This window comes from Chrysemys picta, chromosome 4, assembly GCF_011386835.1.
Source record: "Chrysemys picta bellii isolate R12L10 chromosome 4, ASM1138683v2, whole genome shotgun sequence".
NCBI classification, from domain to species: Eukaryota; Metazoa; Chordata; order Testudines; family Emydidae; genus Chrysemys; species Chrysemys picta.
Genome location: NC_088794.1, coordinates 94870636 through 94897181, shown reverse-complemented (window position 1 = coordinate 94897181; position 26546 = coordinate 94870636). Strand labels below are relative to the sequence as shown.

Genomic DNA, 26546 nt, shown 5'->3' with positions numbered 1-26546 from the left:
AGATAAGGAAATGAAACAGGAGGAATAAGGAAGACATGTTCCGGGAAGTGCAGCAATCCTCAGATACTTCGGATTGTTAGCGGAGAGTATATCAGTGAGAAAATGCATATGGATAGCCAAGAGAGGAAACAAGGACAGGAGCAGATGATACAGCTGCTACAGGACCAAACAGACATTCTGAGGTCCCTGACTGAACTGCAGATGGAACAAATGCATGTTTGCCTCCCCCTGCAGCCCACAGAGAACTGCCTTCCATGCCCTCCCCACACACACTCCTCGTATGTTCGTAGGCCATCTCAGTACCCCATGCACTCCGCCCCGAAGGACATGTATCACAATGACAACTGGACATATACCCAACTGTGAGAACCTCATTTGAAAATGTGCTCTTCATTTTCATATCCCATGCAGAACAAATAAATGTTTGTATTGCTGTTGAATAAAAAATGTATTTATAGAAAGATATGGAATTTTCATTTGTCTCCTACAAACAGTGATTGCTGCTGAAATTCATACCCAGTGGCAATGTTCCTTCAAAGCTTCTCTGATTTGAATAGCCCCCCTCGTTGAACCCCTCTTAGTATCCTTAGTACTAAGTAATAGCCTTAGTATCTGGCTGCTCAAAATCAGCAGACTGACAATCCATCTCGATGCTCCTTCCCTGACCATTCCGCCTTGATGTCAGTGAAACAACCCCAGTGATCCACCAGAGATTGCAATACCATAGAAAAGTAGCCCTTTCTGTGGATGTACTGCGTCACAAGGTGGTCTGGCGCCAAAATGGGGATGTGTGTGCCATCTATCGCCCTGCTGCAGTTTGGGAATCCCATTGCTGCAAAGCCATCCACTATTTCCCACTCACAGTCCTTCATAACAGGAGGCAATTAAGGGCTCTGTACACTTGTATCACTACAACTCCCACAGTGGACTTCCCAACTCCAAACTGATTTGTGACTGAGCAGTAGCAGTCCAGACTTGCCAGCTTCCACACAGCGATCACCACTTGTTTCTCCACTGTTAGGGCAGCTCTCATTTTGGTGTTCTTGCGCCAAAAGGCAGGGGCGAGCTCCACACACAGTTCCAGGTAGGTGGCTTTGTGCATCCAAAAATTCTGCAGCCACTGCTCATCATCCCATATACGCATCATGATGCAATCCCACCACTCAGTGCTTGTTTCCTGCGCACAGAACCAACAGTCCACCATGTGCAGTTGCTCCGTGAATGCCAAAAGCAATCTTGAATTGTTTCTTTCCATGACATAGAGCAGGAGTCATCATCGAATTCACAGCTAATGAAATACTGTGTTCATAATGCTCATCACAATACTGGAGAGCAGTGTAGGATCCATGCTTTGAGACAGAGATGGCAGGCACGCAGTTTACAGTGGCTGTTGAAAAGCCGTGCAAAATGTAGTTGGAAGCCCATGGAATAATGGGATGGAGAAAACTGCATCATGGGACGGTGAATCCCCCCCCACAAGGCACTGCAAACCCTTCCCAGAACACCCAGTGGCAGATGGTGGCGAGTTGCACAGTGGGATATCTACCCATGGTGCACTGCTCTGTCTGTCGATGCAAGAGCGCCAACTGTGGACACGCTCCGCCATCATAGTGAGTGTTATGTGGACTGCAAAAGCAGTAGAATTACAGCGGTGGATGAGCGTTGATGTAACTTAAGTTGATTTAACTTTGTAATGTAGACATAGCCTGAATGTTATCATTGTTACTACTCACAGCAGGACCAAATTTCTGCTGGAATTGATCAATGACTATGTACTCCATATTTTCCTCTTCTTCCTCCTCTGCAATGAAAAACACAACATTAGAGATTTCTCCTGCATCAGTAATCACAGTGGACGTATATTTCATATCCACACTCAAGTCCCATTTTTTACAATAGCTATACACAGTCCCATCTTCCCTTTCCTCCAAAACAAAAAAGTCCAAGTACATTACTGCATTTCCAAACCAAGTTTGCTGCAACTATGCCCAGCAAATGCACAATGATTGTCAGCAGCAACTCCAGCCTCCAGGATTTTGATCTCAATGTGAAACAGAAACCACTAATGAGTTTTAAAAGTAAACTTTAAATGTAAAAAAAAAATAGGTAGGTGCCCATTTTAGTTTCTGTTATGAAATAGAGAGGAGGCAGGAAAAGTTTTGTAAAAAGATTTTTTAACATTAAAAATTCAGCTTCTGTCCAACCTGGAACATGTTATAATGAGGGCAGAACTACTAAGTGATGACATCACAAGAGAGTGAAAATTAAGCAATCAAGAGAGAAAGGGATTTTTAGCCAGTCTTAAAATTCTGATATTTTTGTTTTTGTTAATACCTAGTTAACAATAATGCTTAACAAACACCTAGAGAAAGGCTCTGTTTGAAAAGATTGAGCACTCCCTTTTCTTTCAGTTAAGGTGTGAGAGCTCACAACACACACCTCTGACACCCCCTGAAGATCTTCTAGCAAAGCTAGGAAAGACTGGACTTGACACAATCCTGACATTTCTATTTTTTTTTAAATGCAGGAGATTAAAAAAACCCTTCCTTTCAGTATTTTTGTCCATCTTTAAGAACTGAAAAAGAACATAAGCTTCACTTTAAAAAATCCTTTGCAAGTCATCATGTTCAAACTTTGCTCCATTCTTCCACTTACTGGGTTGTTGTAACTGTACTTCCAATACTGAACAGAATAGAAGATTCTTGTAGTGCCATGGTATCTGAACCCCTTGCAAGACATTAGCCAGATTTTGAACCTGGGACTACTTGCACACAAAGCAGGAGCTGCTCTACTTGAATACCAACGCACTGCAAGTATTCTCCAAGTATAATAACCAGCCTCATGCTGATCATCAATGGCCAATCAGGCTTAAGTTTTTAGTTGACACCACAAAATAATGAAACATCAGATTAACACACTCACAAGATGTATTGCTTATTGTATGAAATACTTTGACTTCTGTGCAAGCGTAGTTGTGCTGCTTTGTAAAAGAGTCATTTTACAGCTGGGAGAAATCCATAGTATAAGTGTTATGAAAAATGTATAATGTGACAACTAAGATTTCCTTTTATATAATATATATTGTATATTTTCATATTGCTCCTTATGAGCCTGCAGTTGAACATGGGAGGAAAAGGTGTTGTGAACCACTTGAGTTCAAAAGGTGAGGAGGGAGAGACTACAGGGCCACAGTCCCAGAATGGCTGCATGTTGATGCTGAAACAATCAACAGTGAAATAGTCAGCAAAGTTGACATTTAAATTGGCATCATTAGGCTTTAGTGTTAACTGATCTATGAGATAATTGGAGCCCATTTAATGAAGTTTATTCAAAGTGCCTCTTGAAGGCACAAGTACTAAAATACATTTATTATGGAGAGAACTTTTTCTTCCTCATTAGCCAGGACAAATTGGAGAGTATTTTAATAGCCGCTCCAGTGCCATCTTCTTGTTTTCCGTTTATGACAAGCCAAGGAGCTTGTACCATTCTGATGTAAACTTGCACTTCTGTTTAAGGTTTCAAGCTGCTTCATGAATAAGGGCTTGTCTACACACAAAATGGAAATGAAATAACTAAATCGGTTTTAATTCACAGTTTGTTATTTCAGGGCAAGTCTGTGTGTGGACTGCCATACATTGGAACAAATTGAAAATTATTTCAATTTGACTTAAGAGACAAGCACTCTTATTCCAAAATATAGGAGTCCATACACACATTTGCCCTAAAATAACTAAAGGTGAGAATTTAAAAAAACCTATTTAGTTATTTTGGATTCAATTTGTATATAGAGTGTGAAAAGGATATAGAACCTGGGAAAGGAGCTAGTGTCACATACTAAGTGTTTGGCTTGCAGAAAGACTGAACTTGCATTCCTAATACCACAGTTACCTGCCAGGGTATATTTTAAGTTACTCAGGGTGGTGAACCGGCTCTCTGGGGAAATGCAAGTAGAACTCTGTGGGCTGTGCTCTGCTGGTTCTCCCCTGTGCATTCCAGTTCCTCCAGTAACTAGACTGTCCCTGCACAAGAAAACAGTGTAAGATATCACGTACAGTGCTGCAGTGAACACACATTGGGACATACAACATAAACTTGATAATATGTTCTAAGGCATTGTTTGACTTTCATCCAGTATCCTACACATACATACAGACATGTGGTGAGCTGCCCCACATGTCGTAACAAGCTGCAGGAGGGAGGAGCAGGAACGCGGTGCGCTCAGGGGAGGAGGCGGGGAAGAGGCGGGGCCTGGGGCCGGGATTTGGGAAAGGGATCCAACAGGGGCAGGGAGGGGGTGGAGTTGGGGTGGGGACATTAGGGAAGCGGTCGGAATGGGGGCGGGGCAGAGGTGGAGTTGGGGCGGGGCTGGGGGGGGGCCCGAGCACCCACCGGTGCCAGGAGAAGTTGGCGCCTATGGAATGAACAGAACAGGTAATCATTAAGTGATCCATCCCGTTGTCCATTCCTAGCTTCTGGCAAACAGAGGCTAGGGACACTATCCCGGCCCATCCTGGCTAATAGCCATTGACGGATCTATCCTCCATGAACTTATCTAGTTCTATTTTGAACCCTGTTATAGTCTTGGCCTTCACAACACGCTCTGGCAAAGAGTTCCACAGATTGACTGTGCATTATGTGAAAAAATACTTCCTTTTGTTTGTTTTAAACCTGCTGCCCATTCATTTCATTTGATGACCCCTAGTTCTTGTCTTATGAGAAGAAGTAAATAACACTTCCTTAGGGTATGTCTACACTACGAGAGTAGTTCGATTTCACTTAAATCGAATATGTGGAATCAATATTACAAAGTCGAACGTGTGTATCCACACTAAGGACAGTAATTCGACTGTGTGAGTCCACACTCACGGGGCAAGCGTCGACATTGGAAGTGGTGCACCGTGGGCAGCTATCCCACAGTTCCCGCAGTCCCCGCTGCCCATTGGAATTCTGGGTCGAGCCCCCAATGTCTGCTGGGGAAAAAAATGTGTCTAGGGTGGTTTTGGGTAACTGTCATCATCTAACCGTCACTCCCGCCCTTCCTCCCTGAAAGCGCCAGCGGGCAATCAGTTCGCGCACTTTTCTGCTGAGTGACACCGCGGACGCCACAGCACTGCGAGCATGGAGCCCGCTGGGACCATTGCTGCAGTTATGGCCATTGTCAACACCTCGCACCTTATCAGCCACCTTTTCCAGAGGCAGATGCTGAGAAATCGGGTGAGGAGGCTACGGCAGCGCGATGAGGACATGAAGTCTGAGAGTGGCACAGACCTGTCACAAAGCACAGGACCCCGCGCCGTGGACATCATGGTGGCACTGGGTCATGTTGATGCCGTAGAACGGCGATTCTGGGCACGTGAAACAAGCACGGACTGGTGGGACCGCATAGTGCTGCAGGTCTGGGATGAATCCCAGTGGCTGAGAAACTTTCGCATGCGGAAGGGAACTTTCCTTGAACTTTGTGAGTTGCTGTCCCCTGCCCTGAAGCGCAAGGACACCCGGATGCGAGCAGCCCTGACTGTCCAGAAGCGAGTGGCCATAGCCCTCTGGAAGCTTGCAACGCCAGACAGCTACCGGTCAGTCGCGAACCACTTTGGCGTGGGCAAATCTACCGTGGGGGTTGTTGTGATGCAAGTAGCCAATGCAATCGTTGATATACTGCTGTCAAAGGTAGTGACCCTGGGAAATGTGGAGGTCATCATAGATGGCTTCGCCGCGATGGGATTCCCAAACTGCGGTGGGGCTATAGATGGAACTCACATCCCTATCCTGGGACCAGACCACCAGGTCAGCCAGTACATTAACCGAAAGGGCTACTTTTCCATGGTGCTGCAAGCACTGGTGGACCATAGGGGACGTTTTACCAACATCAACGTCGGATGGCCGAGCAAGGTACGTGACGCTCGTGTTTTCAGGAACTCTGGTCTTTTTAGACGGCTGCAGGAAGGTATTTACTTCCCGGACCACAAAATAACTGTTGGGGCTGTGGAGATGCCTATAGTGATCCTCGGGGACCCAGCCTACCCGCTAATGCCCTGGCTCATGAAGCCCTATACAGGCGCCGTGGACACTGAAAAGAAACTCTTCAACTACCGGCTGAGCAAGTGCAGAATGGTGGTGGAGTGTGCTTTTGGACGTCTCAAAGGGAGATGGAGAAGCTTACTGACTCGCTCTGATCTCAGCGAAACCAATATCCCCATTGTGGAGCACACAGCAAGCTGCAATAACAATCTCTGAGAGAGCAAGGGGGAGACCTTTATGGCGGGGTGGGAGGTTGAGGCAAGTCGCCTGGCTGCTGATTACGCCCAGCCAGACAGCCGTGCGATTAGAAGAGCCCAGCGGGACGTGCTGTGCATCCGGGAGGCTCTGAAAGCTAGGTTCCTGAGTGAGCAGGGTAACCTATGACTATTTCGTTTGTTTACAGAGAAGCTGAACCTGCCCCCGTTTCTTTACCCAGTGAATGTTCACTATCCTCTCCAGTTTCATACCCCATTCACCCCCTTCCAACCCACGTTTAAAAATAAAATCACTGAAAATTTGTTAATGAACAATGTTTTCTTTATTACTGTTTTCGCGGTAAAGTGTTGAAACTGGGACACAGACTGTGGTGGGGAGCGGGTGTAGTGTAGTGTTGCAAAGGACGCTTCTAAACTCAAGGAATGACACGCTCCTGCTTCTACAGTGGTCCGCACTGGTGGACTGATTGTTTCAACGGAGCCTGCCACCCCTCCTGTTCTGGACTCTGTGTGTGGGGGCTATGTGACTTTGAGGGCGGTTACAGATCCCCTGCTGCATGGCTCTGTGATCCAGGATAAGGACCGCTGCATAAGATCTGTAACCGCCCCCCCCCACAGAAAATGAAAACCACCTCCCAGACTGACCAGGGTGCCTAGTGACTGCACTGTGTGTGTGACCTGCTGCTGAACCTGCCCCCGTGTCTGTACCAACCCCCTTCTCCCCCTTCAAACAGAGTGTCCTCTAAAAAAACATGATGGAAACAGTAATTAACAGAAACTTATTTTTTATTAGCAACTAGACAGTTAGGGGATGAAACTGGGATGGGGGCTTGGGTGAGGTGGGAAGGAAAGGACTTCTCAAATTTTGGGGAATGACAGCCTTCTGGTACTTGAGCACTCTGCAGGGGTAGAGTGACAGTTTTCACGGACTCTTCAGCCCCTCCTTCTTGGTACTTTGGGTGAGGGGGGTATGGGACTTTGCGGCGGGGGACGGTGGTTACAGATAGACTGCAGCGGGGCTCTATCCTCCTGCCTCCAGAACATCCACAAGGCGCCGGAGCACGTCCGTTTGCTCCCTCATTAGTCCAAGCAGCGTTTGAGTCGCCTGCTGGTCTTCCTGCCGCCACCTCTCCTCCCGTTCGCTGTGTGCTCGCTGGTATTGCAACATGTTCTCCCTCCACTGGGTCTGCTGGGTTGCCTCGGCTCGGGAGCAGCCCATAAGTTCTGAGAACATGTTGTCCCGTGTCCTTTTCTTTCTACGCCTAATCTGCGCCAGCCTCTGGGAGTCTGATGACTGGGTAGGTCGGGAGACAGTCACAGCTGTGGGATGGGAAAAAGGGAGTGAATTCCTCAGAAAGATAATTTTTTTGGTGAACAAAGAAAATAGTCTTTCTCTGTGAACAAGACCATTCACAGCACCTATCACATGCGCACTCAGGACAAGGTCAAATTTTCGGCCTTCGCATTCAGTCCCTGGGGTCTTGCAGTGCAGATCACACAAGCGGAACAGGACAGCGGAATTTGGGTAGCAGGCTGACATGGTAAGCCGTAGACTTGTGGCAGCTTAAAACTTTAATAACACCACTGCCCTACTTTCACGTTCAAAGCAATGCTCCTAGCGTTGGCCAGTTCCTGCTGCCAGCAATCCGGCAAGCATGAACTGTGCCCCTATCCCACCCCTTCGCGGCTGTCCCCTGGAAAGATCCCTCTATGCTGCCCCTCTCCCACCTCCACCGCATGGCTGTAAACCACTGGTTGCAGTTCTGTAAAGGAACAGGCAAGCAGTTCCAATACTAACATTCCCCTAATTCAAAGCAGGTGACCATGAGCGACATCACCCTGATGAGGATTTCAGACAACGATAAAGAACGCATGCTTCGTGAAAGCCTGCAAAGACCAGGGCCCTATGCCGCCATGCTGTGCAAGGCAATGATACCGGAGTACTTGATAGCCTGGCGCGGAAACTTTTCATACTACGGAGGACACAACAAGGCCGCTCTCCCGAGGAACCTCATGCAAAGGCTTTCCAATTACCTCCAGGAGAGCTTCATGGAGATGTCCCATGAGGATTTCTGCTCTATCCCCGGACATATAGACCGAATTTTACTGTAGCTGCACTGGCAAGGACTAAACAGTAGAGCGCCTAGGGCAAACCAATCAAGAGAAACCGGACATTGTTTGATTTTTTTGCAGCAGTTGCACTGCCAAAGACTAAAACTTTAAGTGCCTAGGACAATCTAATCATGAAAAACCCACAGTTAATATTAATGTTCTGTTCAAAATAAATGTTTACATGTTTAAAACACTTACCGGCCGATCCGTCCCCTGATTCTGGGTCCGGGTTAACGCCTGGGGATGGTTGGTAGGGGATCTCTGTGAGGGTGATGAAGAGATCCTGGCTGTCTGGGAAATCAGCGTTGTAAGCGCTGTCGACTGCCTCGTCCTCCTCATCTCCTTCCTCATCTTCCCCGTCCACTACCATCTCCGAGGAAGCGGGCGTCGACAATATCCCATCCTCAGAGTCCACGGTCAGTGGTGGGGTAGTGGTGGCGGCCGCACCTAGGATGGAATGCAGTGCCTCGTAGAAACGGCATGTCTGGGGCTGGGATCCGGAGCGTCCATTTGCCTCTTTGGTCTTCTGGTACCCTTGTCTCAGCTCCTTGATTTTCACGCGGCACTGCGTTGCATCCTGGCTGTATCCTCTCTCTGTCATGGCTTTTGAGATCTTCTCATAGATCTTTGCATTCCGTCTTTTCGATTGCAGCTCCAAAAGCACGGACTCATCGCCCCACACAGCGATCAGATCCAAGACTTCCCATGCTGGGGCCCTCTTTCTATTCTGAGATTGCATGGCCATCTCCGCTGGAGAGCTCTGCATCGTTGCCAGTGCTGCTGAGCTCGCCACGATGTCCAAAAAGGAAATGAGATTCAAACTGCCTAGACAGGAAAAGGAATTCAAATTTTCCCGGGGCTTTTCCTGTGTGGCTGGTCAGAGCATCCGAGCTCGGACTGCTGTCCAGAGCGTCAACAGATTGGTGCACTGTGGGATAGCTCCCGGAGCTATTACCGTCGATTTCCATCCACACCTACCCTAATTCGACATGGCCATGTTGAAATTAGCACTACTCCCCTCGTTGGGGAGGAGTACAGAAGTCGAATTTAAGAGACCTCTATGTCAAACTAAATAGCTTTGTTGTGTGGACGGGTGCAGGGTTAATTCGATTTAACGCTGCTAAATTCGACATAACCTCCTAGTGTAGACCAGGCCTTATTTACTTTCTCCACACCAGTCATGATTTTATAGACCTCAATCATATCCCCCCTTAGTCAACTCTTTTTCAAGCTGAAAAGTCCCAGTCTTATTAATCTCGCCTCATATGGAAGCCATTCCATATCCCTAATCCTTTTTGGTTCCCTTTTCTGAGCCTTTTCCAATTCCAATATATCTTTTTTGAGATGGGGCGACCACATCTGAATGCAGCATTCAAGATGTGGGCGTACCATGGATTTATATAGAGGCAATATGATATTTTCGGTCTTATTATCTATCCCTTTCTTAATGATTCCCAACATTCTGTTCGTTTTTTTGACTGCCACTGCACATTGAGTGGATGTTTTCAGAGAACTATCCACAATGACTCCAAGATCTCTTTCTTGAGTGGTAACAGCTTATTTAGACCTCATTTTATATGGATAGGAGGAATTATGTTTTCAATGTGCATTACTTTGCATTTATCAACATTGAATTTCATCTACCATTTTGTTGGCCAGTCTCCCAATTTTGTGAGATCTTTTCGTAACCCTTCACAGTCTGCTTGGAACTTAACTATCTTGAATAGTTTTGTATCATCTTCAAATTTTGCCACCTCACTGTTTACCCCTTTTTCCTGATCATTTATGAATAGGTTGAATAGGACTGGTCCCAGTACAGACCCCTGGGGGACACCACTATTTACCTCTCTCCATTCTGAGAACTGACCATTTATTCCTACCCTTTGTTTCCTATCTTTTAAATAGGAACCGATCCGACCTTCCCTCTTATTCCGTGACAGCTTACTTTGCTTAGGAGCCTTTGGTGAGGGACCTTGTTAAAGGCTTTCTGAAAATCTAAGTACACTATATCCACTGGATCCCCCTTGTCCACATGCTTGTTGACCCCCTCAAAGAATTCTAGTAGATTGGTGAGGCATGATTTCCCTTTACAAAAAACTCTTTCCCCAACAAATTATGTTTATCTATGTGTCTGACAATTTTGTTCTTTACTATAGTTTCAACCAGGTTGCCCAGCCTGTAATTGCCGGGATCACCTCTGGAGCCCTTTTTAAAAACTGGTGTCACATTAGCTATCCTCTAGTCATTAGATACAGAAGCCGATTTAAATGATAGTTTACAAACTACAGTTAGTAGTTCTGCAATTTCACATTTGGGTTCCTTCAGAACTCTTGGGTGAATACCATCTGGTCCTAGTGACTTTTTACTGTTTAGTTTATTAATTTGTTTCAAACCTCGTCTAATGACCTCAATCTGCGACAGTTCCTCAGATTTGTCACCTAAAAAGAATGGCTCAGGTTTGGGAATCTCCCTCACATCCTCAGCCGTGAAGATTGATGCAAAGAATTCATTTAGTTTCTCCGCAATGGCCTTATCATCCTTGAGTGCTCCTTTAGCATCCTGATCATCCAGTGGCCTCACTGGTTGTTTAGCAGGCTTCCTGCTTCTGATGTACTTACAATTTTTTTTTGCTATTACTTTTTGAGTGTTTGGCTAACTGTACTTCAAATTTTTTTTTGGCCTTCCTAATTGTATTTTACACTTCACTTGCCAGAGTTTATGCTCCTTTTCTATTTTTCCTCACTTAGATTTAACTTCCACTTTTTAAGGGATGCCTTTTTGTCTCTGTCTACTTCTTTTACTTTGTTGTATAGCCACAGTGGTACTTTTTTCATTCGCTTACTGTGTTTTTTAAATTTAGGATATACATTTAAATTGCACGTCTATTCAGGTTCCTTTAAAAAGTTTCCATACAGCTTGCAGGGATGTCACTTTTGGCACCGCACCTTTTAATTTCAGTTTAACTAACTTTCTAATTTTTGTGTAGTCTCCCTTTCTGAAATTAAATGCTACAGTGTTGGGCTGCTGTGGTGTTTTCCACGCCACAGGGATGTTACATTTAATTATATCATGGTCACTATTACCAAACAGTCCAGCTATATTCACCTCTTGGACCAGATTGTGTGCTGCACTTAGGACCAAATCAGGAATTGCCTCTCCTCTTGTGGGTTCCAGGACTAGCTGCTCCAAGAAACAGTCATTTATAAGGTGTCAAGAAACTTTATCTCTGCATCCCGTTCTGAGGTGACATGTACCCAGTCAATATGGGGATAGTTGAGTTTTTTATTTGTATAGTCTCTCTAATCTCCCTGAGCATTTCACAGTCACTATCACCATCATGATCAAGTTGTCGGTAATATATCCCTTCTGCTATATTTTTATTATTAGAGCATGGAATTACTATCCATAGAGGTTCTATGGTACAGTTTGGTTCATTTAAGATTTTTACTTCATTAGATTCTACTCTTTCTTTTACATAGAGTGCCACTCCCCCACCAGCACAACCTGTTCTGTCCTTCCAATATATTTTGTACTCTGGTATTACTATGTCCCATTGATTATTCTCATTCCACCAATTTTCTGTGATGCCTATTATATTAATAACCTCATTTAATACGAAGCACTTTAGTTCACCCATCTTATTATTTAGACTTCCAGCATTTGTATAAAAGCACTTTAAAAACTTGTCACTTTTTAGCTGTCTACCATTACATGATGTAATTGAATGGGATTCTTTTTCATTTGACTGTTTCTCATCAGATCTTACCCGTATTTTCAAGGAATACTGAAGCACCTGGCTTAGGATTGATCCACACAGTTTTATGGATTTAACTATCTTGGTTAGGGGTACGCTTTTATACCAAAACACTTACATCAGTACAATTCATGGTGTTTATAAGATATCTCGCTATAAGTGTTGTTACACCATTATAACTGCATCCACACTAGAGGGTTATACCTCTTGAACAATATCTGTTTCTACACCAGTATAATTAAAGCAGTACAAGTGAGAAGACAAGCCCCTAAAGACATAAAGGATCATTTATCAAAAAGCTTCTATTTAAAGGATTGATGAATACAGGAATAAGTTTTGTTAAAAGACTAAGTTAGACTTTTTGTACATGTAAAAGATTGCTGCTAAACAGAGTGGTATTCGCCTTGCAAACTCCAGTTTAAGGGAGCAGTTAGCAAAAGCCAGTCAATCCCCATTTCCCTTATGAGGGAAATTAAATAGTTTCAAATATGGCCTTGGGAAATACTTGAAAACCAAGTAACCTAACACAATTTGTGTTGGAGATGCAACTCCGAGTAGAAATGAAAGAGTTTTAAGTACAAATCCACATCTGTGCCAGCTTCCAGATGTCACATTCACCTACATTTGATAAGGTTTGAAATGTAGCTTCCCCTGTACAACTATTTGGCCATGGATGAAGGGTTTTTTTTGTGAGAAATATTCCCTGGAAACCACAAGTTCATTATAAAACAAACCAAACACATTATTCATTGGTGGAGGAAGGAGGAACATCTTAGAAGAGTCTTTTCAGTAATGGAAGCACCCCAGCCATCTCCTTACCCACTCCCTCTTAGAACAGTTCAACACAATCTTGGTGTCACCTAACTTTACACTCATAAGATTTTCCATCCATTTGTTGGCTATTCTAATAGGTACATTCTTTTTCCAGTCATGAAAGATAAGTCCCTTCCAACATACCTGATGGGAGTTGCAGCTCCTCTTGCTGCATCTTGTTCCAGTTCCTCCAGCAGTTCCACTGTAATAAAAAACAACAACTTCTGTTACAGCTCTAACATCAGCAACTCTTTGACTAGGAACTACATTTAATCCCCAAGAAGTTGAAGATGAGCCAGAACTAGTACTGACCAGTTTGGATCACAGTCATGGCAGGGCATAGTGAAAAATGGGGCATTCATTGTAAAAAGTAATCATAGATCAGATATCACAGGCAATAGCATGCAGTAGAAATATTTTACACCAGTGGCATTTAAGTTGAACCAACTGATGCTACAGCATCTCTACTGAAACCTATATGGCCCTGCATAAGGCCAATATTGCATCACCACAGTTTACAGATTAAATTTAGTTGTAAATGTGATAAACCAAAGGAGGAGGCAAGGATGTACAGTACATAGATCCCTCAGAGCTGCCTTCCATCTCCTTGCCCCCAATGAAAAACTGAGAGTGTCAGCAGTACACAGAAACAGATGGGCCGGTCTACACTAGGGACATTTCTAAAAAATTCACAATGGCTATCCCCAATGAAGCTTTAAAAAAGCCTCAGGAGTAGCATACTGCACATGAGTTATTTATCTGTGGGAGTGGCTTCAAAATAAAGTTATCTGACAGTTTGACTCCACAGTTTGTTTCATCAGTAAAATTCTTCTGTCTGAGAATGGAGTGCTCGGACTCCTCTGTCTTTTTGGATCTGGGGAAGAAGACAAGCAGAGGCAATAGTGATCACCCCAACACAGCCTTTCCACAAGGTGTTTCCATGAATTAATGAAGTGAACAAGACTAATAAATCTCAAAACGTACTTTGATCATTTAATTTGCCTAGTTTTAATTAATTCAGATAGTACTTCAGAGCATATTAATCTGTATCATGTGGCACAGTAGATTAACCAATGTAATGTAGCATACTTTATAAAAATACTTAAGGGGAGACCATCAACTTGAAATATTGTCAATTTTTTTAAAAAAAGCGTTAAAGTAGTTTAAATAAAGAATCTGATCCACGGTTTGAAGCAATGGCCATCTTTACATTGACTGTAACGGGCTTTGGATCAGCCCCATATAGCACTTTATATGTTCAAGAACTCTATAAACATTAACTAATCCTAACAATGCCCTTTGAGATTGATGATCAAGTACTACTATCCCCATTTTATAATTTTTGCAGTTTTGGATACTACTTCCCTTCCCTGCTGATTTTATCGTTGCATAATCAAATTTTCCTATTTTTTTTTAAATGTTCTTCTCACCTATATTGCTATGTGACAGGCCCAAAACAAACAAATGGGAAAACTGACTCATTATATAGGGAACAGAGCAAAATTGAGGATATGCTAAGTGCTGTTATATGCACGAAGTAAATAAGCTGTGGGGAAGCGGGGAAAGAGGAACAGGAAATATTTTCCCCCTGACCTCTCAGCTATAGTAATCTTAGGTTTTATCTATTATTTTAAGTACATTTTCAGACAGAAGAATGATTTTTAAGTTGGCAGTGTCCTTTTAAATCATAGTAAGAGACCTCATTATAACATCTACTATTACATTTTTGAAAGACAGGAAAACATCATCTATTTTGTGTGTTTTACAGAATGCAGAGTTTAATGAAATATTGAAGAGAGAGTTCTCATGTGCTGTTCAAATTATGATGTCTTAATGAGTCCCTTTAAAATGTTTTCAGTTTTTATTTACTCAACACTTGGATTATAAAGTTTTATTATAGTCAGTTTCATTTGTTATAATCTGTTTAATTTTTAACACAATTCTATTATTGGCTTAAACGCTCCAGGGGAAAGTGAAAATCTAAACGAGAGACTTCTCACTGAATCTTTTTCAATTTTGTTTTTTTCACCTACAAAAGTTTTGCAGACGAAAGTGCTAGTGTAGACAAAGCCTGAGATACTTACATGGCCCTCCCTGATTACTGTAGCATCTGAGCACATCACAATGTTTAATGCAGCTATCCTCACAACATCCCTTTGAGGAAAACTAGTACTATTATCCCCATTTTACAGATGGGGAAACTGAGGCACAGATAGGTTAGTGACTTGCTCGTCACAGCAGGGACTTGAATTCAGATCTCCCAAGTCCTAGACTAGGGCCCTTACCACTGGGCATCTTTCCTCTCCTTACTGAGGAGTTACACAGCCGAAACTCTCGATGACTAAAATGAGACTTTTATCCAGATAAGAAGGCCTGAATAGGGCCCATCATTAGAAAAGAAAAACAAAAGTGCTAAACATGTGATAGTACCCATGAACCTCATCCTTGCAGAACAAAGAAAGTTCTCACCATTCACAATTTCATAACCAAAAAACATCTTCACACCTGCCATGCTTCTGCCTGTTTCCAAGTTCTTCACTGAAATAATTAAAAGATAGGTAGATAAATAATCAGAAACATTGAACTTCGCACTGATTACACACCAAATAAGGCCAGAGAACTGTCCTCGCTAATGACCATTGGCAAAAGCAATAAACAATTTCAAATGACTGTACTGAGTAAAACTGATACAAAAAACAATGAGTGTGTAGTATGCAAGTGTCTGGTGGACACAACGGGGCAAATTCTGGACTCAGTTATTCTTTTGCAATCCCAAAGCTGAGAGCACAGCTGGGCCCATTTCCTTTGTAACATTACATTAAGTAAGAGTGTTCACTCTTCTGCTGCTTGTTTTTCATTGCATGAGTACAACAATGCCCCGCTGAAATCAATGGAAGGTTAGTCTGTGCCTGGTACAATCAGCAGGTGCAGTCTGCATGAAAGACTGAGCAGCCTAGTTCTATTTAGTTTCTGAACGGCTGAAGATTAATTATTCTGGCATTATCAGTGAAAGTCAGCTATTGAGTAATTTGAGTGGCACAGATTCCAGTTACACATAATTATTGCTGAGCAAGGCATAAGTACATCAGAACCCTCTCCTGTTCCTATTCTCTTGAAATGAAGACTACATGCAGATTTAACTTGTTCAAGATAAATCCTGAAGGTAGATTATGCCTCTATGTCACTTAAAATCTCAGATATCTTTAAAATAAACAGAATCTCAGATTTGTTCACTACATTCAGAATTTGGGCAAGCAATGCCCTCCATCTACTCAGTCTAAATAGTCTCAAAAAAGACCAGAGAATGGTATGGAACAAACACTCCGTTCAGTCCTGGCACATCAAAAATTGTACATCTATCACATGAATCTATTCTTCCGCATGTGGGAAACAATGTTCTCTTTCCAATATGTGATATGAGGTTCCAACCCACACACCCTTCCAACATATGATATAGCATGCCAATGAGCCCGTACCCTATCCAATATAGAATATGTAAATACTCCTTCGTGAACTCCCCCACCCCCAGCATTTGAAGAACTACATTAATTTAGGTGACAAGTACAGAACAAGAGTTAAACCTCTGCTCAGAACGATACTTCTGCTGGAATCCACATGCTGCAATATTCCCTGGAAGATGCCACATTTCAAGGTGATTTTCACTGCTTTTCCCAGAATCTCATTGAGGAACTGGTAATCGCTGCTTGGATCCATGCTGGTATATCCCCAAACTAGCTCCCCAAATAGTCTGGTTCTCAAAGCAGAGTAGGAAATGAAAAGGGGAACTCCTCTGTTAAAAGATTTGTTTTTCTTAGGACCTCTGCAGGATAATCCAAGAAGAAAAATGAAAAGCTAGAGACAGAATCATTTTAATGCTCTCCAGCTGTGACACTCAGCATCCAGGAGAATAAAGCTGCAGATTGAGGAGGAAAGCACCCCAGCATATAATAATACACATACAGGCACCACATTTGTCTACCAACTGCATACATGGGGCAATGGTAATAAAATGCATTACATTTAGCTCTAAAAACCAGTACTGTATGCTTCCCTGTCAAATGGAGCATAAATGCCAAAATCTGAAGACCCTTTACACACTAAAGGATTGAAATTATTATTACTGTAGAAAAGTATAACAATCCCAGAAATTTTGCTGAACAGATCACGAGTTTCTCTCCTAAATGGGAACTGTTAACACTAAGATTAAGCAGATCCATTCACTAAAAAGTAAATACCGTGCACTGTTAGGTGCAAAGAAGCAGTTATACAGGGACCAACCAGCCCGGCAGCGGTTCCCAACCTTTACGAACATCTCTAATGGTTTGCCAGATCAAACCCTCCTCTCTGCCAGCCGGTGCGCCCTCCCTATTGTGCAGCGCACTAACTCGCCCCACGCTGGGGCTGCTTTTGTGACCTCAACGCCGCCCTTGGGAGTGACCTCGAGCCGCAGCTCACCCAGTTGGAGTGACAGCGCGTGTCGGGAGCCCCTCAGCCCGCACGCAGGTGCAGGGCAGCCGGGAAGGGCTCGCACTGGGGCCCGCGGGGCAGGGGGAACCCATAGACAGCCCTGGGGGTAAATAGGTCACCACTAAGGTCACTGCATGGGGCAAGGAATCACACCAGGGGCCCGGACCCCACAGGAACAGCTCCTAAGTTCCCTCCCCACTACCGAGTCCCCCGGACCCGCACGGAGCGACTCGCAAGTAGATAGCGCAGGCAGGGCGGCGGGCACCTTAGAACATACAAACTCCCTGCTCCTAGCTTGGCATCAGAGCCGTGTTGAGGACTATAACTCCCAGAGTACAATGCGGCACCTTGCGGTGAGTAATCAGTGCTACGCGCAACGCTGAATGCTGGGAGTAGTAGTTTCCATGGCCCGCGCTTTTAGGGCCTCTCGTGATGACGTTAAACAGTCCTAAGTGTGACCGTTAGCGGGCGGGAAGACAGGAGCCGCTCCGCGCAGGCGCTGATGAGCTCTCCTCTGTGAGAGGCGAGGAGCTGCGGGGCGGGGCTACAGCGTGGGGCGGGAGGGGCGCTCCACCCCCCGCGCCCGGGGTTGATAAGAGGAAGCGCAGGGCTTTCTCTGACCGGCCTTCTCCTTACAGGCGCCCAGCCGCGTCGGTGTCCGGCCGCAGAGTCCGGGAGCCGCTGATTGGTTGAGGCCGCCGTTGCCTTTCCCTCCATTCTCTGTGCGGTCCGCTGCGGCCAGAGGCGGCGGCCAGAGATGGGCTCGCGAGCATCCTCGCTGCTGCGGGACGAGGAGATCGAGGAGATCAAGAAGGAGACGGGCTGTGAGTAGCGGGCTGCCGGCCGGGGCTTTGCGGGCTTGGGCTGGGCTGGACGGGAGCGGGCGGCCGGTCTCTGCCCCACAGCTGGGGCTGGCCGGCAGGCGGGGCGACGCGGTTGGTGGAGTTGCAGGAGGTGGCGCTGGTGGAGCAGCGGGGGCGCTGCGGCGCCGGCGAAGACTCGGGCTGGTGGTCACCTGAGCCCAGGCCCGGGGGTCGGGGCATTGCGCTCCTGAGCGCCGCTTCCATGCTGCAATCGTACTGCGAGCCCGTCTGCCGGGCTGGAGGCTTGTTCCCAGCGGCAGTGCGGAGATTGCCTCACCGCCTCTGGCTCTCCCCGGCTGGGCACAGCAGCTTCTGGGTGCCGGGGAAGACAATCCTCCGCTCCGGCATGCTGCTAGCCCCTTGTCTTCCCTTGGCTGGGCCGCCGGGGGCTCGATCCCTTCCCGCTCCGGCCAGGCGGGGACCGCTCGCCCGCCTGTGGACAGGTGCTCTCTGCATGACCAGGCCCCTTCCCGCCCTGGTCATTCCCTCCGTCCCGGGAACGACCCTCCCGGGGGGAAGAGGGATGTGACTCACCGGCCCGTGTGAACCCGTCATGATGGGGGATGCGATCCCAGCAAAAGAGGCCGACCATCACTATAGGATTATGGGGTTTTGCAGTAGGGGATCGGAGATCTTTACACTCGCGACCTCCACCCCACCGCCCCTATTATTTGGTGTTTGTAAAGGAGGAACACGCAGGGTGGAAGCACTGCAGCACTTCTTGTAAAAATCAATTACCTTTGCAGAGAAGCCTCCTTTTGTCTGCACAGATCCTACCCGCCTCATAGGTAAACTGTGCTAGTACCAGCCATTGTTTAACTCCTAGTGCTAGCAGAGTTCCTAACCTGATAGGCCTAAACGAGCAAGACAGATTCTCTGCTGTGGCAGAGACCTGCATGGCATAATAGAAAGCAGAGACTGCCAGGGAGCTGGGTACAAATCTCTGATTCTCTGTTGTAGCTCAGGTAACATGTAAGTGCTGAATAGGGACTGCACCAACCTAAGGCAGGTGTCACCAGTGGCCTATTGCTATTGAGCAAATATCAGGAATACAACAAGGGTGGTAGGGAGGAAGCACAGGAGCTGTTACTATGGACATTAGAAGATGCAGATAGTTTTTGCTTTTGCATTGCCTGAGATGCAAAGGGAGAAGACAGCAGTCAATCTACTTTTGTATTTACCAAAATATAAATTGATGGGGTAATTTCTGGTAGTCATTGGAGAACTGGCTTATTGCATGTTTCTGGTTTTCATTGTTTCTAGCTACTAAACTTTTTTAAAAAGGCTAAAAATACAGTAAATAGCTTCCTAGTATTACTTTGCCATTGAAGTGATTGCATAGTTGCATTAGGAATGTTACGATTGCAAATAAGAGGGAGGTTGAAAGTGCCAGGTATGCGAGGGAGGTGATCCATTAGACTTGAAGATGTGGTCAACAACAGAAAAGTTTGCAAATCCTTGTACTATGAATTCAGATGGACCATTTTAAGAACTGTTGTAGTAAAACTGCTCTGTATAGCCTACCTCATCCTTTAGTTGTGAACCATTGCCTTTCCATAAATACAGAATCTGGGCAAAATATGAGTGGTGTCACTAATCGTCCATGTATTAGTAAATGAAACTGTCTTGGTAAAATTGGGTGTTTTGTGGACTAGACATGATGGTTGCAGCTCTGAGAACTTCAATCATTCACTGCAGCCACCTTCCCGAGAATTAAGAAATCACATTTTTGACTTCCAGGATTTCATTTCTTTTTCAAGGTATCGTTTTGCTGCTAAGTCCCTGCAGAGAACTAAGATCTTTCCAAATTAAACATTTCCCTACCTCTTGTTTTTGCCTCCGAGGGTATGGTCTCTCTCCCAGTATCTTCCAGAAAGATGCATTTCCACCACATACATATTCCTGACACAAGTAGTGTGACGGGTTGGATCACAGAAATCCCCTTGGGGCTGCCAACTGATGTGCCAAGACTACTTCTGCCCCTGTTTTCCCTGCCAGCTTGGGACTCCCGCACCTTGTCTTGTTGAGCCAGATATGGCAGTCTGCTCCAACACAGACCCAGGGTCTGAACCATGTGCCCCAAAGCTGCAGACGTAACTGAAAGCAACTTAAGTAGTGTTTCTGTCTTTAACACTCAGATGTTCAACTCCCAGTGGGGTCCAAACACAAAATAAATCCGTTATACCCTGTATAAAGCTCCTTCTAAATTTACCCTCCTAAATTGTTCACTCTCTAACACTAATAGAGAGAGATGCACAGCTGTTTGGCCCCTCCAGGTATTAATAAGTAAAAAGTGATTTTTATTAAATACAGAAAGTAGGATTTAAGTGGTTCCAAGTAGTGACAGACAGAACAAAGTGAATTACCAAGCAAAATAAAATAAAACACGCAAGCCTATGCCTAATACAGTAATAAAACTGAATACAGATAAAATCTTACCCTCTGAGAAGTTCCAGTAAGCTTCCTTTTACAGACTAGTCTCCTTCTAATCTGGGTCCAGCAATCACTGACACCCCCTGTAGTTACTGTCCTTTGTTCCAGTTTCTTTCAGGTATCCTTGGGGGTGAAGCGGCTATCTCTTTAGTCGGCTGAAGACAAAATGGAGGGGTCTCCCACGGGCTTAAATAGACTCTCTTGTTGGTGGAGACCCTCTCCTCTCTCCTATGCAAAGTCCAGCTCCAAAATGGAGTTTTGGAGTCACATGGGCAAGTCGCATGTCCAGGCATGATGCCGTTTTTACAGGCAGCAGCCATTGCTTGCTTACATGCTACCCTAAACATCCTCAGGTAGATTTCTTATGTGGATTGGAACCTTCCAAGATTCATTGTCCTTTAAGTGTTTCTTGATTGGGCACTTAACTTGCACATTCCTTTCTCAAGAAGCTGACCAAAAGCTTTACTAAGGCTACTTAGAAATTAAGCAAGTACATAGCCAATATTCATAACTTCAAATACAACAATGACACATGCATACAAATAGAATGAATAGATTCAATAGATCATAACCTTTACAGAGATATGTTACATGGCATATGTAGCATAAACCATATTCCAGTTGTGTGTGTGTGTGTGTGTTATATATATATATATATAACACACACATTCATAAGCATATTTCCATAAATCCTTATGGGGTACACTGTCACAAATAGTTTGAGCACATAGACTGTTTCCATGCTTGTTGGATTCATCAACTGTCATTTTTCTTTATTACCAGCTTATCATGCAGCGCCCTGCACAATGTCAGCCGGAATTTGCGCTGCCCAGCGGATCATTGCATGTGTATTCTCACTAAAAAGAGCAAAAATTAAAAGCAAGCAAAGGTTTAACTTAAATTGTCAGCCTCTAGACATTCCGAATGTTAGCTAGTCCCAGTACCACTAGCAAATATTTGGGAATGATTCTCCGACAGGCCCCTGACACTTGGTGCATTATACTGTTGTTAATATTTCAGCAAATATTGGAGAATCATTACTGAGCAATGGGCTTGGTTGATAAACATTTAGAATATGTATAGAGACTGACTGTTTAAGTGACAGAACCGGTGCTAGGAGAGTTCCTGCCCTCCTTACCCTTAAACGCTTCATTTAACTTTTTTAGTGTGAGACTTATATTTGTGGTTTGCAACTTAAATTTCAGATTCTGTTTTTTGTGGTCTAAGTTCAAATGTTAATGTCTATTTTTAGGATTTAATTTTTGTTTAAGGATTTATAAAACAAAACTGTGCTGTCAGTGAGATTAATTTACATTGATTCATGTCTATATGGACTGTCATAGGCTATTACATTTTTTCTCACTTTAGTAATCTTTCATTTTTCTAGTCTTTAATTATAGACTAGGAGCTTAATTCTGCTCTACCTTGTGTAGTCTGCACACTAGATGGAAAATTCCACCGGTTGGTTAGCACCTTACTCTTGCTTTCCACCTGTGTAAATGTCTACACAAGTAAAGGGCAGTTAAAAAGCAATCCTAAAGTACCCGGAACAAAGTTTGGTGGAAAAACACTGTTAGTATTGCTGTGAATGTGGGTCATTCTGAAGGTTCTGTAACATCCACCAACTCTTAACAGCTTGGTGCAGCTGATACTTCCTCTGCTAAATAGTTCTTAAAGTGAACCCAGCTAAAGCAGAACAGCATGTTGTGACTAAATGTCCAACTTGAGAAATGCTAACACTATTAATTACTCTGAGGACTCTATACTTGTCTGTCTCCATTTTACTAAACTGTATTTTCTCCAGTTTCTGTTGGATAGGAAGAAGTAAGTGAATTTGGTTTAAACATTGTCTATTGGTGGATATTTGCCGTTCTCTCAATTGTGGGTGTCTTTCCCACCACTGAAAATGGACCCCTTACAGGCAATGCAAAGCCACAGCTGATAGCTAAATTAACACTACACAATAGTCCATATTAGCTTTTGTACCTGGAGTGGATAAAAATATCTTTGTGGCAGCCTGTTTTTATTTCCTCACATGTTGAATTTAAAATTTCGGTTCAAGTTTTGGATTGTTTCATACTTAGGGCAGGTCTTCACTACGGGGGGTGAGGGGGGAGGGTCAATTTAAGGTACGCAAATTCAGCTACGCGAATAGCGTAGCTGAATTCAACGTATTGGAGCCAATTTACCCCGCTGTGAGAACGGCAGCAAAATCGACCTCCGCGGCTCCCCATCGACAGCGCTTATTCTTACCTCCGCTGGTGGAGTAAGCACATTGATTCGGGGATCGATTGTCGCGTCCCAACGAGACGCGATAATTCGATCCCCAAGAGATCGATTTCTTCCCGCCGATTCAGGCGGGTAGTGTAGACCTAGCCTTAGAGTCTGTGCTGACAGTCTGAGATTCATTCTGTGCATAATAGTAATTCTGCTATACCTGTATAGTTAAGGCTTTCAAGAAGGAAAAAGGGTTAAATGTCCCTTAAAACCCAGCCATCTGACAAGTAATCATCAGTAGATTCTTGTGTAACCACAGTAACTTCTGAACTTTTGCTCCCTGAATTCCTTAGTCCAAGGTAGTGGTAGTACCATGCTAAGAACTTACATGGCATTTTACAGTACTGCTGTTTTCCCCTCCCCCCCTTAGTTCACGCTGATCAACTTGGAAATTTGCTTGGAACTTTGTTTCAAGACTATCTTAAGAATCCCCCCTGAAGTGCAAATTTCAGTAGCCAGTGTAAGAAATAGGGGAGAAGTCTGGAATGATGCCTGGTTTGGAAAATGTTGTTTGTTTGACATTTGGTTTTTACAGGTCTTTGAATAGACATAGGAATGTTACAGTACTTGAACTATTAGGTCACACCCTTTTCCCCCTTGTGCTGAAGTAATGCACCTAAACACTTAGGGTATAACCTCGATCACAGAATATCTATGCCCTGCCTGTGACCTGTGTCTTTGAATTTTTTGATCACATAATTATCTTGTTTCATGACTAATCAGAGATTACTATTGATCTGTCCCCTTCCTTTGTGTCTATGTGCAGTGGGCGGGGATTACAGAGCAAGTTAGGCTTGTATGCAGAAGCTCACAAAAGAGAACTAATTGGGAAAACTCATTTCAAATGAATATCTGTTACACGGAAAACCTGCTTTCTCAAAATGCACTTCAAAACATCACATGTTTTTAAGAGTCTTGTATGTAAACAATACATCTGTACTATAAGACTCTTACATTTAATATTTCTGCATCACATGTTTTTAAGTGCACCAAAAGGATTATTGTAGTAGTCCCAATCAGGGTGTTTAAAAGCAGTTTACTGGCTACGGGGGGCGGGGATTTCCCTAAAGAGAGTGCAAGAGTTTGTAGATATGTGTAAAATGTAACTTTTAATAGAAAAGTTCGAGTGGATTCTTGATTGCAAGGGCCTTTCCAAACATGAAACAAATGTAAACATACGCAAGTGATAGCATATCCTGGGGCACCATCAGTACTTAATGGAAAAAACAAGACACAGTTTCTACCTCAAAGCACTTAAGATCACTTGTAGAATTTAAATTTTATGAATAAGGATGACTAAAGTAGGAAATGTTATCTTCCTGAGGCTGCAGATTGCTCAAGGACCACCACTGATGCTGCTTGGTAAAGCTAAAATCAAAGTGAAATTAACACAACTCGAATCAGTTTCACTGTTGCCTTTCAGCATTTTGTGGATAGTAGTGAATATGCCAAGAATCTTGTCATTCTCACACTGCCATTCAAGAATGCTGAGGACAGCAGAGTTGAGCACTGCAGATTTTTATGGGGGAGCATAGGTAAGGCTCTTTTAATATTTTTAGTAAAAGTTATGGACAGGTCACAGGCAGTAAACAAAAATTTACGTCCCTGTGACCAGTCCATAACTTGTACTATATACCTCTGACTAAAACAGGAGGGGAGGGGGGCAGGACCCTGCTAATTTCAGCAGTGCATGGCCCAGGACCCCTGCTGATGCTGGCAAGCTCCTCTTAGGTGGGCTGCCTCCGCCCCAAGTGCTGGCTCTGCCAGATGACTCCGCAGGCAGTGGGAGCTGCAGGAGCTGCAATAGGCCGAGCTAGGAACTGAGGGAGGGACATGGCTTCCCGAAAGTGGTGACCCCTGAGGTAAGCATCTCCCAGAGCCCTCACCCCCTCCTGTGTCCCAGCCCTGAGCCATCTCTCAGACCCAAACTCCTGCTGTTGCTGGGGGGGGGGGCAGGGGGATGCAGTGGCTCAAGACTGCCCCAGCATAGCCTGGTGTGTTTGGCCATGGTGCTGCCTGAGCTGGCCAGCTGCACTAGCCACTGCAGAAGTCACAGAAAGTCACAGAATCCATGACCTCCATGATAAACTTGCAGCTGGAGCACCCATGGAAAAAAAATAGTGAGTGCTCAGCACCACCCGCTGATCAGCTACTCACCTTCTCCCCGCAGCGCCTCCCACCCACTGATGATCAGCTGTTTAGTGGCCTACAGGAGGTGCTGGTGGGGAAGGGGAGGAGCAGGGATGGGGCCTAGGGTGGAGCGGGGGTCAAGCCCCCTCCAGGAACTCAGAAAGTCAGCCAAAAAGATAAGCTGGGGGCAGAACATATTAGCAGAGGCCTGACTTGCTTCCCCTTTGCAGCAGTCATGAGATTCTCAATGGGGAGAAGACAATGCCCTCTCTAACCCAGCTAGTAGCAAGGACACAGTTTTCAAATTTATCAAACTTCTCCTAGTTGGAAGGTGATCCAAAAGATGGTACCTGAGTAGAAATCCTGGCACCTTCTTCCTTTCCAGTGGCTTCTAATTCTGGACGCTGGCCTGGACTTAGATGGTAGTGCATCCCTCTTTCCCCATCACTTAACTTTACTCCTCAAAAGTATGCATCTGGTAAATATTTAAAGCTCTGGGACCTATCGACTGCATCTATAATACAATGAACTTCAATATTTGAAACACCAGAGCCAATTTGCTATGTGCTTGCATTATTTGGAATTGTCATATTCCCCAACCATGCTAAGACACAAGGTTGTCAAGGAAACATGGAGCAAACTGCTGTTGGCAGCCCATCCTAGAGAAGTGAACAGCAGAGTTAAAACAAATAACTCAGTGAAAGCAGAAGCCTGATAAAAGAATTCAGTTATTGTGTCCCAATCATACAGACTTGATACCTGCTGTGCAACCTATTCAGGTAGGAATAAACATTTGCTATTAATAAACCCTATTTATTAGCACACCAAGGCCTGGTCTATGCTACAGAGTCAGGTTGACATAAGCGTCTACAGCAGTGATACTCACTGAGGCTTGGGAGCCATAAGTATCTCTTTAATGTGTCTCCTGAAGCTTTTTGCAGCACATGATGATAAAACAGTTAACTAATCAGGATGCTTTTATAATGACCAATTGTAGAATACTTGGTCAGTCATTTTGCTGTGGGAATAAGATGTATATAAAAACAATAGTAAATGGAAAAAATGAATTCACACTACTGTGGCTCGCTTGGGTAATGTTTGTTAATTTGGCTCCTAAACCACTGAGATCTGAGTATCACTAGTCTACAATAAAATGTAGCTCCCACCGATGTAACTTGCTCACTACACTGACTTAAGGGCATGTTGGAGGTGGAGTTATTAAGTTGATGTGGTTAGGTCAATGCAATGTCAGTGTAGACACTGCATTGCTTGCAGCAACTGATGCTGCCTTTCAGAAACCATCCCACAATGCCCCACACAGGCAGTTAAATCAGTGCAAGTGCTCTTGGTGAGGACGCACTGTTACCCGCACAAAATTCTGTTACTTGCACACTCTAGGGTAGTGGTGGGCAACCTGCAGCCCATCAGGGTAATCTGCTGGCAGGCCGTGAGAGTTTGTTTACA

The 26546-nt window shown here is 44.4% G+C and overlaps 2 protein-coding genes across 23 annotated transcripts in view; one reads left to right on the top strand and one right to left on the bottom strand.

The window, feature by feature from the left end:
* EXD1 (exonuclease 3'-5' domain containing 1) overlaps positions 1-17862 on the bottom strand; it is a 43805-nt gene extending 25943 nt beyond the window's left edge. For 5 of the 22 annotated variants that reach the window (XM_065593106.1, XM_042849504.2, XM_042849503.2 and 2 more), the window contains exons 1-6: positions 17368-17575; positions 16494-16732; positions 15382-15450; positions 13057-13114; positions 3889-4019; positions 1734-1801 (exon numbers count right to left, since the gene is read on the bottom strand). In XM_065593106.1, coding sequence (XP_065449178.1) covers positions 1734-1801; positions 3889-4019; positions 13057-13114; positions 15382-15450; positions 16494-16732; positions 17368-17471 — 669 coding nt within the window. In that variant the 5' untranslated portion in view covers positions 17472-17575. The other 17 variants (XM_042849502.2, XM_065593117.1, XM_065593111.1 and 14 more) reach the window with 16 other exon arrangements.
* The window catches only part of CHP1 (calcineurin like EF-hand protein 1), a 38709-nt gene continuing 29961 nt past the window's right edge, over positions 17799-26546 (top strand). The window contains exon 1 of the mRNA XM_005284694.5: positions 17799-18203. Within this exon, the coding sequence (XP_005284751.1) occupies positions 18137-18203 (67 nt within the window). The 5' untranslated portion in view covers positions 17799-18136. The remainder of the gene's footprint in view (positions 18204-26546) is intronic.